At 37.7% G+C, this 15,108-nt stretch overlaps 1 protein-coding gene across 8 annotated transcripts in view; it reads left to right on the forward strand.

The window, feature by feature from the left end:
- The first annotated feature begins 1,073 nt into the window (after window positions 1–1,073).
- The window catches only part of MACROD2 (mono-ADP ribosylhydrolase 2), a 1,918,082-nt gene continuing 1,904,047 nt past the window's right edge, over window positions 1,074–15,108 (forward strand). For 5 of the 8 annotated variants that reach the window (XM_026002392.2, XM_026002393.2, XM_072736414.1 and 2 more), the window contains exons 1-2: window positions 1,074–1,496; window positions 7,596–7,712. In XM_026002392.2, the coding sequence (XP_025858177.2) occupies window positions 1,451–1,496; window positions 7,596–7,712 (163 nt within the window). In that variant the 5' untranslated portion in view covers window positions 1,074–1,450. The remainder of the gene's footprint in view (window positions 1,497–7,595; window positions 7,713–15,108) is intronic. The other 3 variants (XM_072736419.1, XM_072736417.1, XM_072736420.1) reach the window with 3 other exon arrangements.

The raw sequence follows: 15,108 nt of genomic DNA on the forward strand, positions 1-15,108 counted from the left end.
AGAGGCAATGTTGAAATAAAAATCATTACCTTACTATGTCATGAATCATACGCATGAGTGTCCTGTTACCCAAACATTTCTCTCCTTTTTTTTTTTAAACCTTGATAGGACCTACCTCTTTCTTCCTGTTTTCTTCTATTATAAAAAAAAAAAAAAAAAAAACTTGTTGCAAATATTAGTTCTTACACACTTGGCTTAAATACTACACATATAACAAGGCACCCCAATTGTCAAATAAATGTGGAGTCACTACATCCACCAAATCAACCTTGTAGATGGCCTGATATTTAGAAATGCAATACATTTGGGGGAAGGAGTTGCCAAACTTCCTCTAAATTCGAGGTCACCCTACTCTTGTGGACTCTATCCGAACTGGATTTTCAGAACACCAACAGATTAGTTTTAGCCAGAATCAAGCCAGCTCTTTAACCCAGTGCCTTAATTCGTAGCAATTGGTGGGGGATAGGAAGACCTGACTCTGGTTGACACCCACTTGAATTCGACTTGATGTCAGATTTTTGTTTCCAATATGACATTTTGGTGGGCCACTGCTCCGTTCCTACGAGCCTTGTTTAGTCCAGTTGATCTTCGTTCTTTCCAAACTTCACAACACTCCGGCGAAAAGTAATTTTTACTAAGAGAGGGAGGAACTGATTGTGCATGGTCCGGAACTCCTTCCCTACCCTTTCTCTTCTCCGGGTTACATTTACTCACCAAGCGGAGAGTGTTCAGAGTATCTGGTAAAACCCACCCAGACGGGTCAGTCAGCGTAAACGCGGACAAGGCGCGTTGGCTCCATCCTCCTCCCAGTTTTACGCTCTTCGGCTCCACAGGCCGCCTTCGCCCGCTGATTCGCGGGTCCCCGAGCGCGCCCGGCCCGATAGGCCACGCCCTCAGGTCCCCCGGGCGCTGCGAAGCCGAGGGAAGCGCCCCCAACCTCACGCTCCTCCCAGGCGTCCGTTCCAGGCCCCGCCCCCCCAACGCGAGGCCTCTCCCGCCTCCTCGCGCCTCGGCTCCGCCCCCTCCAGCTCCCCAGCGTCCTCGGCGTCTGGCCCGAGCCTGCGCCCGCGCGTGCGCCCTGGGGCCGAAGTCGGGGCGCGCGGTGCCTGGAACGCGGAGAGCGGCGGGCGGTGCAGCCAATGGGAGGCGTCGCTGGCCAGCGGCTGGGAGGCGGGGCCTGCGCGGGGGTTAGGTTAGCGCGAGGCGTGACCTAGTTGACAGGCTCTGAGGTGCTGCTGTGGTGGCGGCCGCGGGGCTGAGGCGGGTGGGAGCCGACGCCGAGCGCGGGCTGAGGGAAGAGGGCGGCGACTGGCGAGCGGCGCGGGACGCGGAGCCTCTTGCACTTTTTTCCTCCCGAGTGCCCCCTCCCACCCCTCCCACTGCACACACACCCTGTTTGCCCGTGAGCCTGGGGAACTTGCAGCTCAAAGCCAGCCACCCCCACGGCAGCATGTACCCCAGCAACAAGAAGAAAAAGGTGTGGAGAGAGGAGAAAGGTAACCGGCCCGTCGCGTCCTGTCCGGGGGTGCGGGGGTGGGGGCCGGGTGGGGGCGGGGGTCAGGGCTGTGTGTGCCGCGGCGCCCTCCCCGAGCTGCCTTCTCGCTCCCGCCCGGCCGGTGCCGCCTCCCCGGCGAGTCCGTGTGTACACACGCGCGCACGCGCACACGCGCGCGCACAGCGGCGAGCACGCGCCGCCCCCGGGCACCTGCGGCTCGCGCACGTGTGGGCGCACGCCCCTCCGCCGCCGGCCGCGCCCGGTCACCTTCTCCCGGTGCCGGGCTGCCTCGGCGTCGCTGCTGGCGTGGGCCCCGCGCGGCAGCCCTCGGGCGCGGCACAACTTGCTCGGCCCCCACTGGCTCTCCCGGGCCGCCAGCCGGGACTTTCGGACTCCCGGCCCGGTTGTCCCGGGGACACGTGCCCGCCGGCGGGCGCCCGGGCTGCAGCCGCCGCCGCCGCCGCCGCCGCCGCCGCCGCCGCCGCCGCCCCCCCCCACCCCTGAGCTGCGGGCTGCACCTTAGTCTGCACCTCCTGCCCATTACCCTTTCTCCAGGTCCTTTCCGCGCCGCAGTGTGACTTTTGGAACCTGGAGCTCTAGGGGAAACGGAAAACGGGCGTCTTGTCCGCGAGCATAAGCGCTTTCAGAGGAGTCTGAATGGGCTTTTCTCTGCAGTGTGTTTGTGTATCTCGTTGCCATTTGTAATCAGAAGTTGCCCAGTCTCAGAGTGCAAAACTGATACCGCTGGCAACGAACGGACCGACCCCTGAATTCTGTGCAGATCGAAGCTTATCCAGGCCAGCTAGATCTCTGAGATACAGAAGTGTGCCGTCCGGTCCTCTTTTCTTTCTCCCTCTCCTCTCTTTCTCTGGCATCCTGTTTAGATAATATTCCAAGAAAAAAACTTCAGTCTCTGGCGTTCTTTCTTTCATTCCCTTCACCTCACACTTTTAACATTCTTTAGCTTTCTTTACAGAAGCGTAGCAAAAAATACTTGGTTGCTACTGCGGACACGGACTAAACGTGTGTATCCAGAGTGAGGTCGGTGAGGGTAGTGCAAAGTTCTCGAGAGTGTCCATCCCACCCTCTTCATATTAGAATCCCTCGGGTGATGAGGTTGAGAGTTGAATTCATTGATAATAGCTCTTTAAAACCTGTAGATTCCTTTTGAAAGTTCTGGCCTTTTACAGTGGACAAAAGAAAGAGAATGTATGCAGAAAGAAAAATCTTTTATAAAGCCTACTTCAAACAATGCAGAAGGGAGGGAGGGGATGAGAAAGGTTTTATTTTCTTTCTTTTTTTCTTTTCAAATGAACTGGGAAGATTTAACATAATTGAGCAATCCAATTAAAACGCCTTTAAAATATGGAAAGATTAGGTTGTATGTCACTTAATTATGTCTTAATGTTATGGAGCTTATATAGAACTAAAAATTCTGGTGTCACTAAACAAATGTTGAGAATAATAGCCCGGTACATATAAAGTAGTGTAAAATAATCTTGCTTTGTTTTTGCAGTGGCAGTTACTTTAGTTTCAACACACTTTGAACAAGGATTTACCTTATAAGCATTCGGAGATCCTCTATGCCCATTTTTATTGGTCTTGGAATGTTTTGTATTATTGATAATAAGGCAAAATAGTGGAAATCCTGTAGATTGTTTACAATACATGATTCATTGATAAAGTTATGGTGATTGCCTAGGAAGTATTTTTCTGTCATAATATTCCTAAAGTAACAATGTTATAAAGGTTCCTTTATTTAACACCTACACATTTGAACTGTGGCAAGCAGGCATTTTAGAATCTTTAATGTCTTTATATATATATATATATATATATATATATTTTTTTTTTTTTTTTGGATCTAACAATAGGGGAAAATGTAACCAAATTAATGTTTTCTAAATAAAGAAGCAAATGCACAATTACAGAGGGTATTTAACAGAGTAAATTTGTCTTGTCTAAAACTAACCAATTTTTGCATGAAGTTTAATCTTAAAGGGAAAACTTACTATGTTTTGAAGACTTTAGGGTATGTCTCAGTGTATGGGGATGTCTATTTTTGGAATACTTAGCATTTAAAAATATGTATTATACCATCAAGAAGGAACAAAGGGTTTTCAGTACCGTAGCTAATATTAAAGAAGCTGATGGGATGTGTGACCTTTTTTCTTTCATTGCACTGGTGAGGATGGAATTGTATTTTTGCAGCTGTTATTTAATTCTATAGGAAGACTAATCCACCTTATTGAAATGTTAGGGCATTTTGTAAACACTTTAACTCAGTGTGCCATCTAATAGTAGATCCGTCTACTTATAGGCTTGGCTCATAGGGCAGACTCATTGTAAAGGGGAAGCATTCTTTTAGGAAAAGTTTTGTGTAATGCCAAAGAAACTATAGATGTTTGCGGTCCTCAGTATGTTTCATTGTTTAAACAAATAACTAAGGATTTCTCAGGTCTACATGTGTTAAATAGACATTATTGATGTATTATTTTGAGTCTTAATTTAAAACCACTTAATGTGTATTATAATTTCAAGTACTGGAACATAAATTATTTGATTGTTTTATCTTACTGTCTTATTATTGATCTTGTTTCTTTTCTAAGTGTTCATGCTTAAATGTTTAAATAAATGGAAAGACAGAGGCCAGGTTGCATTCCCGTATTACTTTCTGACTTTTACTAAAACTGTACTTTGCTTCGTAATATCTCTCAACCTAGACCACTAATATTGCAGTATTTCTCTATGAGTGATTTGAACTCTTTTGATAGTGCTTTGGAAAGTGCCAGTCATCCCTTTTGCTCCTTTGTGTGAGTATTCTAAATTTACCTTTTCCTTCAAGCTTTCCGTTCCATCAGGATCCCTTCCTCCTATATTAAACATGACGTTTCCTTTTAGTTCATTTGGAAAATACATGTCATATAACAGGAACAGCCCTAATGTCTTCCTTCGTGGTCTCATTTGTCCACTTCTTTACATGTCCTTTGTCCTTTCAGCTCTGTTCCTGTTTTAAAGGAAGCACTTTTCTTGTGCTCTTTGTCTCATCTCCTGTATTCTTTGAGATCTTATGCTATCATTTATTGCCTTTTGGGTATATTTGGTTTTATCAGTGTCTTCCGGTTCCCCTCCTCAGCGTTACAATAATAATCGAGTCTCTAAAATAGTCTTCCTTCCACAGGGATTCATCTTGGAGTTGCTTTTCTCACTTTTCCTCAGTTCCCTCATAGTCTCCTGGATCTCAGCTATGCTTTGGTGAAACGAATGTTCCTAAAATCACTCAGTAATAATAGTGATGGTACTAATAGTGATGGTACTAATAATAGTGATGTTTACTTTTTGAATCTTGTTTGTGTGCTCAATACTATTCTAAGTACAGTGATCTTCTACTTATGGGGATATATTCCAAGACCCCCAGTGGATGCCTAAGACTGTATATAGTACCAAACACAATATATGCTATGTTTTTTTCCCTGTATATACATATTTGTGATAAAGTTTAATTTATAAGTTAGGCACAGTAACATTTTAACAGTAACTAATAACAAAATAGAACAGTTATAACTATATACAGTAATAAAAGTTACATGAATATAGTATCTCAAATATTTTGTCACACAGTACTCATTTGTTTTGTGATGATGTGAGATGATAAAATGCCTGTGTGATGAGATGAAATGAGGTGAATGACATGACATAGTGTTAGGCTACTACTGACTTTCCAGCAGTATGTCAGAGAGGATCATCTGCTTCCCAACTGCAGTTGACTATGGGTACTGAAACTATAGAAAGCACAACTGCAGATAAGGGGGACTACTGTACCTTACCTAGCTTATTTCATTTAATTTTCACAACAGTTCTGTGAGGTAGTATACTATAGGGTCGAGAGCTTTGAACATTTGTCTGATTTGAATCCTTCTTGAACTGCTTACTATCAGTACAGTTAGGTAAGTTATTTAACCTCTCTGGCTTAATTGCCTCATCGATGAATTGTGCATAATAACCTACCTCAGAAAGAAACTGTGACATAAAGAATTAACCCAAGATCACATAGATTTGCATGGTTTGGGATTAGAATCCAGACAGCTGTGTTAACCATTTTTGCTTTCTTTCAGTGCTTTTGGTGATCCAATTGATAAAACCAATTACTTTTTATTCTTCCTGATCTTCCTGTAGCAATTGACAGTATTTCCTCTCTTCTACTTAATTTTTTATTTAAATTCAATTAGTTAACATATAGTGTATTGTTAGTTTCAGAGGTAGAGGTCAGTGATTCATCAGTCTTGTATAACACCCAGGGCTCATTACATATGTGCCCTCCTTTTTTTTTTTTTTTTTTGTTTTTTTTTCATATGTGCCCTCCTTAATGTCCATCATCCAGTTACCCCATTCCCCTACCTCCCTCCCTCTTCTACTTATTCACTCTTTTCTCTTCTGGTTTATACATCATTGGCACTTTGATTCACCGTATGCCTCTAGTGACATCTGAGTTTTATTTCATTTTTCCCCTCTTTTTGTCCATTCCCTTAATTGTTTTTTTTTAACATTTGGTCACATCCCTTACCTATTCCTATGAACTTCCTTTAGGACCAGAAGTTTCTGTCGTAATTTCCAAAATCTCTAGGTTAGACCTCAATCCTGAATTTCCAGATCCTTGGATTTCAATTTGAATGCCTTTTAGGCATCTTACATTCAGTACGGTGTTGACCCTTGAGTACTGTAGTGTTGTGATTTGATTATATCACATCTGATTAAAATACCTTGTTATTCATTTCTCCTAATGTGGCTGAAGAAAAGCCAGTCCTAGGAGCAGGGAAAAATGTTGGCTCCCCATCCCATTTCCTGTTCACTTGTGCTTATATTAATAACTTCAGTTTATTTCTGGAAAGAATCTTTTTAAAAAATTTTTATTTATTCATGAGAGAGAGAGAGAGACAGAGAGACAGAGAGACAGAGAGACAGAGAGGCAGAGGCAGAAGGAGAAGCAGTCTCCATGCAGGCAGCCCAATGTGGGACTTGATCCTGGAACCACGGATCATGACTGGAGCTGCAGGCAGATGCTCAACCACTGAGCCACCCAGGTGTCCCTGGAAATAATCTTTTAAAGTGATTATTTTATGAGGGTTATACACCTAAAACTAGATATCCTTAAATCCGTTCACCTTGTAGTATGCTAAAAGACAGTGGGAGAGAGTACAGTGGTCCATGTCTTTACATTGTGGAGACCTCTGGTAAAGTATGTAATACATGATAGCTGATGTACAGACGTAGGTCATCGTACATCACCTCTTTTGAGGAGCTTTTCCTGTGAAGGTAGTATACTAATAGTATAGGCTGTACTTTTTGACTATTAGAGATATCTGACTGGATTTTAATGGAAAGCTTTCCTTGCTTTGGACAGCTACTGAACTTTGATGTTCTTTGAGTTGTTGGAAAGATTATTTCCATGAAATTATATGTGTGAAGTACCGGCACTAATAAAGAACTTACTGCCACCATCATTAATTCTAATATGCATTAAAAAATATTTTATCAAGATATATGTTGAAAAGGAGCATTTAATCACCTTCACAAAGATATTATTAAATTGAAAAACCAAAACTTTTATTGTTGATGGTATGTTTTAATTAAGGAAATACTGTGGTGGCTGTTTTTCTTGTGCTCTTAGCATTTGTTTATACCTGTCTTAGGATTTTGTATTTTACTTATGTAGCTGTTATTCTGTATATTATCCATTCCTGTTTTGTCTTGTGAACTCCTCAAGGTAAAGGATCACCTTTGTACCTGTAGTGTATAAACATATTACTTGGCACATAGACTGTTAGTAGACGTTGATTGAAAGAGTTCATTTATTTCTTGGACCATCATAAGAGTCTTCCTCATCAAGCTTTGATTTCCACCCCTCCCCCAACCCCTCTGGTAATATGGTATTAACTTGACATTTTTTAACATTCAAATATGATATCATTATATTTTCATTTTGATGTTTCTCAAGCCCAGCCAATTCTTTAGTTTCTTTACATGATTAATACTAAATTATAAAACAATTCTTGAACTTAAAAGTTAAATACAAATGGAGATTCTGCTTTTATTTTGCAAGAACGTTTACTGAAGATGACCTTAGAGGAGAGACGCAAAGAATACATAAGGGACTATGTTCCCCTGAACACCATCCTATCGTGGAAGGAGGAGATGAAGGGGAAGAGCCAAAATGATGGTAAGTTTCTCAAAACATTTTTCATGTAGATATTATTGTCATTTATTTATGTCTTTGCAGGACAGTTTTGATAGAATTGAATAACTAGCATTCAGTAAAAAGATGATATTTTTGGTATTTGAAGTAATTGCTTTGTTGCCATTTAATTGTTTTTAGCAATCTATTCTGTTATTTAAATTTAGGAAACTCTATTAACATAATTCATGTTATAATAGTCCACATTTATGTTATAGCACTTAAAAAAATTCTGCAGTTGTTCTTGGAGCAAATAATATTAAGGATTTGGTGCTTTTGTGGTGTGGCCTTTTGAGTTTTTTTTTTTTAATTCACTTATTTCTTCAAGTTTCTTTAAGATATTCTGAGGATTGGATACAGTTGAGGGTACATTAGGAAGAATAGAGAAAAACATTTCCCATAGTTTTAGCGAAGTGTATATGTTTTGTATGGTGTGGTATTATATCTGCATGTAAATAAAGTATTTGTATTACATACTCAAAAGTATGATTTAATGAGAGTCTAGACTGAGTGAAGGTATGTGTTAGAATATAAATGAAATTGTAAGTATTGAAAAGGTACATGGAAAAAATTCTAAAAAACAATAGATTTAATGGATGCTTATTATGCCTACCTCTGAATTAGCACTTATTGATGTTAATGGCCTAGATGTGAAGCTAAGAAGAAATAGGGTGCTTTTTAGTATACTTCATAATTGAGGAAGAAAGGTAACTGTATGAAAGTGACTTGGAACATGCTAATTTCACAGGTTCTGGTCTTAGATTGATGGAACTGTACAGGATACTATGGGTTCAGAACAAGAAAGTTAATATGGAATTCCTGTGGACAAATCTGTGGGTGGGAAATAGCAGCCCAATTAGGCTTTAGTGTCTGAAGAGAACACATTTACCTGAGTGTTTGCATTTTAGACAGAATTTTTATTTTTCTAGAAGGCAAAACATGTGAGTCCTATTTCTTTCTTAGTTGCTTTTTTTAGCTGGTCACTTTTCTAAGGATGTAGTACTTAATGTTCTTTTAAAACAATTTTTTCCATTCAGAAAGAGATTCCTGTTGCTGCCAGAACAATTGACCGAGGGGTAGAGATACCCAAGGTTGTATTGCCCAATGTTGGTCTACTCACCTCTGCATAAAGGCTTGGCCTTTATGTTGGCTACTTCTTTTTTAATATACACATAACAGTCTAGGGTTGAACTGGGTTATCAGAGGACTCATAGTTGGGTATTTTCAGAGATACCACACACCAAAATTTGTCCCCTGAATCAGAAAAATACATTAAATAACACCTGCCATTGTATTCCCTAGCAGGATCCTGTGTATTTACTCCGAATATGAGCTTTATAAGTGGTTACAACTGGTCTATGTATGTATTTCACTTTTTTCCTAAAATGCTTTTTTTGAGCTGAAAGTTTTTCATGGGCAGAGAAATGATGTGATGAAGTTTGTATTTCTATTGAACACTTTCTGATTCGTAGGACATGAACAGTATTTATTGGGTTTGCACAATATACCAATTTCAAATGTTGTAGTTTATCATTATTACATTTTTGTAGAAGGACGTTTTGACCTTGATATCCAGAATTACATGGGAAGTTCTCAAGCTATTTTAATTTTTTTCTTACTTTGCTCAGTTTTGCTTTAATTAAATTCTTTTTGTTATTATATTGTAGTAGAAAGCTAAATAAGCTGGAGAATAATTGAATGCATTTGTCATAATTTTGATTTTAAGGTCTCCTAAAAAAGGAAACTAAAAATTGCCAAATATAAAATGATTGTGTAGAAAGCAGGAAGTAGACAGTATTTTTATTTTGACTTTTACGACTCTGGTAATGCTGGCAAGTATGGATCAGAAGGAGAAAGGATGGGAGATGATTACCAAAAAAAAAGAAAACAAACAACAACCCCCACTTCATAACCCAGTTTCTTAATGTTCATGTTCATATTTGTCAACTGCTCTTGGTAAATCTCTGAAATTATATGCTTCCATTTCATTAATAATTCTCTTTCATTTGTCAGTTCCTTTATTGAAGGGAATTTTTAAATTCTTTTCTCTTAATATACTGTGTCTCAACACTTGCAATAGTGACTCATGAGTAGGTGAGCATAATTAATATGTTAAATAGGAATACCTTGAGGTCAACCCTCTGTGAAGAAGAATTGTTTTTTTTTTTTCAAACTTTAAAATAAGCATTTAAAAAATTATGTAAAAATAGAGTAGTATAATGAACCTTTTTACTCCAATCACCCTGTTTGAAGTTAAAACATGGCCAGTTTTTTTTTTCATTTATACCAGTGCTTCTCACACCTTCTTCCCAAATTATTTTGAGGCAATTCCTGTATGTCATACTAATTTTATCTGTAAATATATGTGTGCATATGCATGTGTTTCTAAAACATAGGGACATGTTTTCTGTTTTTTTTTTTTTTTTTTACTATAACCACAACACTGTATCACATTTAAATGAATAATTCTTTAATATAATTAAATATCCAGTTAGTATTAAACTTTTTACAATTGTTTCATAAAGGGTTTTACTTTTTTTAATATAGTAGGTTTGCTTAAGATCTGAACAGGGTCCACATATTTGATTGAATATATTTCTTAAGTCTCTTTTAATTTATATAGTTTCTTTTCTCTCTGTCCTCTTTCCCACCACCTGTAATTTATTTGATAAATAAAGTAGATTATTTGTCTTCCAAACTTTTAACATTTTGGATTTTGCTGACTGCATCTTTGTAGTGTCATTTAACATGTTTCTCTGTCCATAGTGTTACTTATGAGCTAGTAGTTAAATCCAGAGTCTTGCTCAGACTTTGGTTCAATTTTTTTTTAAAGAATAGTTTATCAATTATTATACCTTCTTTTTCATAATACTACAAGACACATAATGTTTAGTTACTGTCTGTGTTGAAGATTCATCACTAGGTTCAAGTATTCCCAGCCTAATCTATCCATTGTAAAGTTCCCTGCCAGCTTTTCACTTAATGATTTTCATAGCCATTGATGATCATTGCTTAAATCCACTATTTTATTAGAGATTGCAATATGGTCTTATTCTGATTTTATCATTCCTTCATTTATTATTTGGAGTTCTATAAAGAACTTTCTCATTAATTTTTTTGTTTCCATGTAACACAATTTATAAGAAAAGACAGAATAAATGCTGGATTTCCTTTTATTTGCCAGTTTTTAAATTGAGTTGGGTTTCCTGAAATCTTCCAAAGGTAATGAAAGAGTTCTTTTTAAAAATTTTATTATTTATTTTAGAGAGAGCATGAGAGTGAGTGGCAGGAGGGGCAGATGGGGAGGAAGAGAGAGAATCTCCAGCAGACTCCATGGTGGGTGCAAAGCCCAATTGAGGGCTAGATCTCACGATTCTAAGATCATGATCTGAACTGAAATCAGAAGTAGGACACTCAACCAACTGAGCCATCTAGATGCCTCTTTTTAATTTTTGACTGTCATTTAAAATCTCCCTCTCTCTCTTCCCCACCCTGCCACATATATTAAGTGGGAGTACCTCAGTGGTTAATAGTCTACAGAGGATGTGTGTGTGTGAATGTGCATTTAAAAGTATAACTCTTGGACAGCCCCTGTGGCTCAGCGGTTTAGCGCTACCTTCAGCACAGGGCGTGATCCTGGAGATGCGGAATAGAGTCCCGTGTCGGGCTCCCTTCATGGAATCTGCTTCTCTCTCTGCCTGTCTCTCTCTCTCTCTCTCTTTCTGTGTCTCTAATAAATAAAATCTTTTAAAAAAAAAGTATAACTCTCAAAAACATACAATTACTAAATTGTAGTCTTGTGGTACAGTAGAAAGACAAATACAGATCTATAAATGGATGGATAGATGGATATGATAGAAAAATGGCATTGTTTTCTTTGTAGGGAGGAAAGTTTTCAGGTTTAATTTGTATGTGTTCTGTACTCCTTTGCTACTTCTAAGCCAAGGTTCTTTTAAAACACCACTCAGAGAAGCATTGTTTCTTTCTTTGGATGGAGCAAAGGATTGGCAAAGACTGCTATGCTTATGCTGATTTTGTCTTACTAGTTAGTTAGTATCAGGGAAAATAGCTACAGCTGTAAATTTAGATGTTTTGAGTCATTACTTTTAATGTTTATATGGAATAGTAAAGGAGATAAAATATAATTGTGACAGTGAGTTAGATGAAAATATACAATTATTTTACTCAGGTGTTACAAATTTTTTTAAAAATGCGTCATTTAGAAAGAAACTTCATACTTCATATCTTGATATTTCATCTTATATATATTCAAGCATGATTTATGGTCATTTGAAAACACTTAATTGGAAATGGTCTGTGAACTATGAAGTCTTTGTGTGAATCTCCATTTTTTTGAGGTATATAAAATTTTTGAGATGTATGGGTTGGCTAGAGGTATGTGCATAATCTTTCATACTGAAAATAGCTAGCATTGTTAACTTAGAAGTTCAACCCTATTTGCACATTTTCATTAGAACTAATTTCTTCTGTTAAATTATTTCCACAAGAAGTGATGACTGACCAAAAAAAATAAAATTTAAGTCCAAACTCAATCTCTCAGTCACTGAGATCTTATTTCAGTGTGGATATTGAATTTTGTTGCATTTTATCTGTGTACCAACTTGAATATTGATGTTTAGAAATCATCAATTGGGAAATAGGAATATAATTACTTGTGTTACTGAGTGTTACATGGATGGGGGGTGGGACCATGATGGTAAAAGGAATTTTTTATTTTTTATTTTTTGGTAAAAGGAATTAAAAAAAATAACTATGATGAGGTGGGGACTTACCCAGATTTTTAAACAATGTTAACTATATTATTTGATTAAATATTTGATGCTAGTTGGAAGAGCACAGTTTAAAGTGACTAGGAAGTTGGTATTTAAAACAGGATATTTGTAATAGGGATACAAATATCGGAAAGGGATATTTCCTATTTAATTTTGTGATATTGGTTCCTTTTTATATTCAGTTTAAGCACCATACTTTGAAAGTAAAATGATCTGTAGAAGCAGAAGGCAGCCCAGAGCAAAACTCCTTAATTCTTAGATAGAAATGTTTTTAATTAAAAAAATTTTTTTTTCCTTTTTTGAGAGAGAGCACATGCACACATGGGTAAGGGGGAAGGACAGAGGGAGAACCTCAAGCAGGCTCCATGCTCAGCACAGAGCCACTCATGAGGCTCAATCTCAGGATCCTGAGTTCATGACCTGAGCAGAAATCAAGAGTTGGATGCCTAAGTGACTGAGCTACCCAGGCACTCTTAGATAGAAATCTTTTATTTTGAGTAGGTGGTGATTTTCCCCCTTTTATGTGATCTTAAAATAAATTTAATTAAAAAAACCGGAAATCTGTTTTTGCCTCAGGTAACAAAGATGACTCTGGCTTATTCTGCAATTATTTGTGATGTTTCCATTACCAACAAAGATGTGGCAAAAGTAGAACTATTAGAAACAAACATTTTTCACTTTATAGTTAAAAGTAAAAAGACTAGTAAGGACTAAAATCCTAAAATGTGCTAAGCTTTATGGTCTGGCTCCTCTCCTCTTTGGGCTCTTTATTATACCACTCCTTTTCTTGGTCTCTGCCTATAGCCACACTATTCTGTTTGTTTCTTGAATGTACTGTGCTCCCTCCCACTTTCACTACTGTGTCTTTACCTGTACTTGTCTCCCCCCTCCTCCTACCACTTATCTCACCTTAATTTTTCTCAGCTTTCATTTCTCACCTTGAAACCCTTCTATTTTTTTTTTTTTTAAGTCTTTCCTGAGCCCTTACTCTGGAACAGTTTCCTTTATTAGATATTTTCATAGTGCTGTGCTCTTTTTCATAGAGCATTTATATTAATTTGTTTTTATGTACTCAATTGTAGGATTATCTTGATCAGCTTCTGTATCCATATGAGATGGTAATTAGGAAAATAGGGATGATGTCTTTACTCCCTTTTATATCTCTGGCATCTGTCATAGTACTTCCTGCACACTAGATACTCATTAGATACTTGTGTGAATTGAATAATTTAGAAACTATTTGCCTGGTAGTATTTTCATGTATTATTTCTTTTCTCATCTTTTTTTTTTTTTTCTGTATTATAAAGATTCATGTGGGAGTGATGGGCTTAGAAATTAAGCCATACTATTGGTTGTAAAATATGCATTTACATCTCTGTAATATAAGGTCAGTTTTGTTAAATTTTAAGTCCACTAATAAATTTGAATTAAGATTTTATTGAACTATTACATAGATTTTTACCTGAGACAAGGATGGGAATTCATGTGTTGTGTATTCATTCATCAGCATTGTATGTTATTATTTATAATACTTTTAGTAACTAAATGTCACAATTTCTGTTCCTGTGAGTTTAAATGTCAAAGGGCTTGGGGTGCCTGGGTGGTGCGGTCAGTTAAGCCATCTGTTCTTGGTTTTGGCTCATGTCATGATCTCAGGGTTGTGAGACGGAGCACTGTGTTGGGCTCCGCATTCAGTGCAGAGTCTGCTTAAGTTTCTCTCTTCTCTCCCTTTGCCCCTCCTCGTGCTCCCTCTCTCTTCCTCTCAAATAAATTGTTAAAAAATATTTTAAAAAGTTAGAAGAGCTTATGTTAAATGGGTATATACACAGACACTAAGCTTATTTTATAGTAAGTAATTATTGTAAAATAATTTGAAGTGTAAAAAAAAAGATTGCAATTCTAATGCATTTACTTTGGCATTATTGAGTATGTAAAGCAACTATAAGAAATTATTTTAATACTATATCCCATTTAAGCCCTTTACTTAGTTGGTTTGCTTCAGAAAAGAACTTGACTATTGACAATTTGGTCCCCTATGAAAGAATTAAGCTAAAGAATTTCTAAAAATTTTGAGGATAATGGCATTCATTGTAATAATTGTAATAATATAGGAAAACATTAAGAATTTTTGTCATGATATTCTTTGTGAAGGTATGAGCACTGGTTAAGTCAAACATTTGTTAAGTAAGGTTAATTTCTAAAAGGGAGAGAAAAAAATGAAGTTATATAGGGATTCAAGATTCACTACATGGTTTTGTTTTTCCTGCACCTTTATTTTATTCTTGGTCTTTTTACTTCCTTTGCAAGATTATTTTAACAAAAGTGTATCTTACTGTGCATTGGCATGTATACTACCATGTGCTATGTGAATTGTCCTTGTATTTGATTTGTTTTTAAACTAATAGAGAACTAAAAAGACACATATCTTTTTTTTTTTTTTTGCATATATAATGATTTGGTGTTGAGACCAGAAGATGTGTGTTTTATGTCTGTGATGTCACAGGTTCTACTCTTTTTCTTTTAACCTACTAAGTAAATAATACTAGCAAACAGATTTTACTTAAATACATTTTGGTCAGTGTAAACAG

The sequence above is a fragment of the Vulpes vulpes genome, chromosome 14 (assembly GCF_048418805.1).
Source record: "Vulpes vulpes isolate BD-2025 chromosome 14, VulVul3, whole genome shotgun sequence".
Taxonomy (NCBI): Eukaryota; Metazoa; Chordata; class Mammalia; order Carnivora; family Canidae; genus Vulpes; species Vulpes vulpes.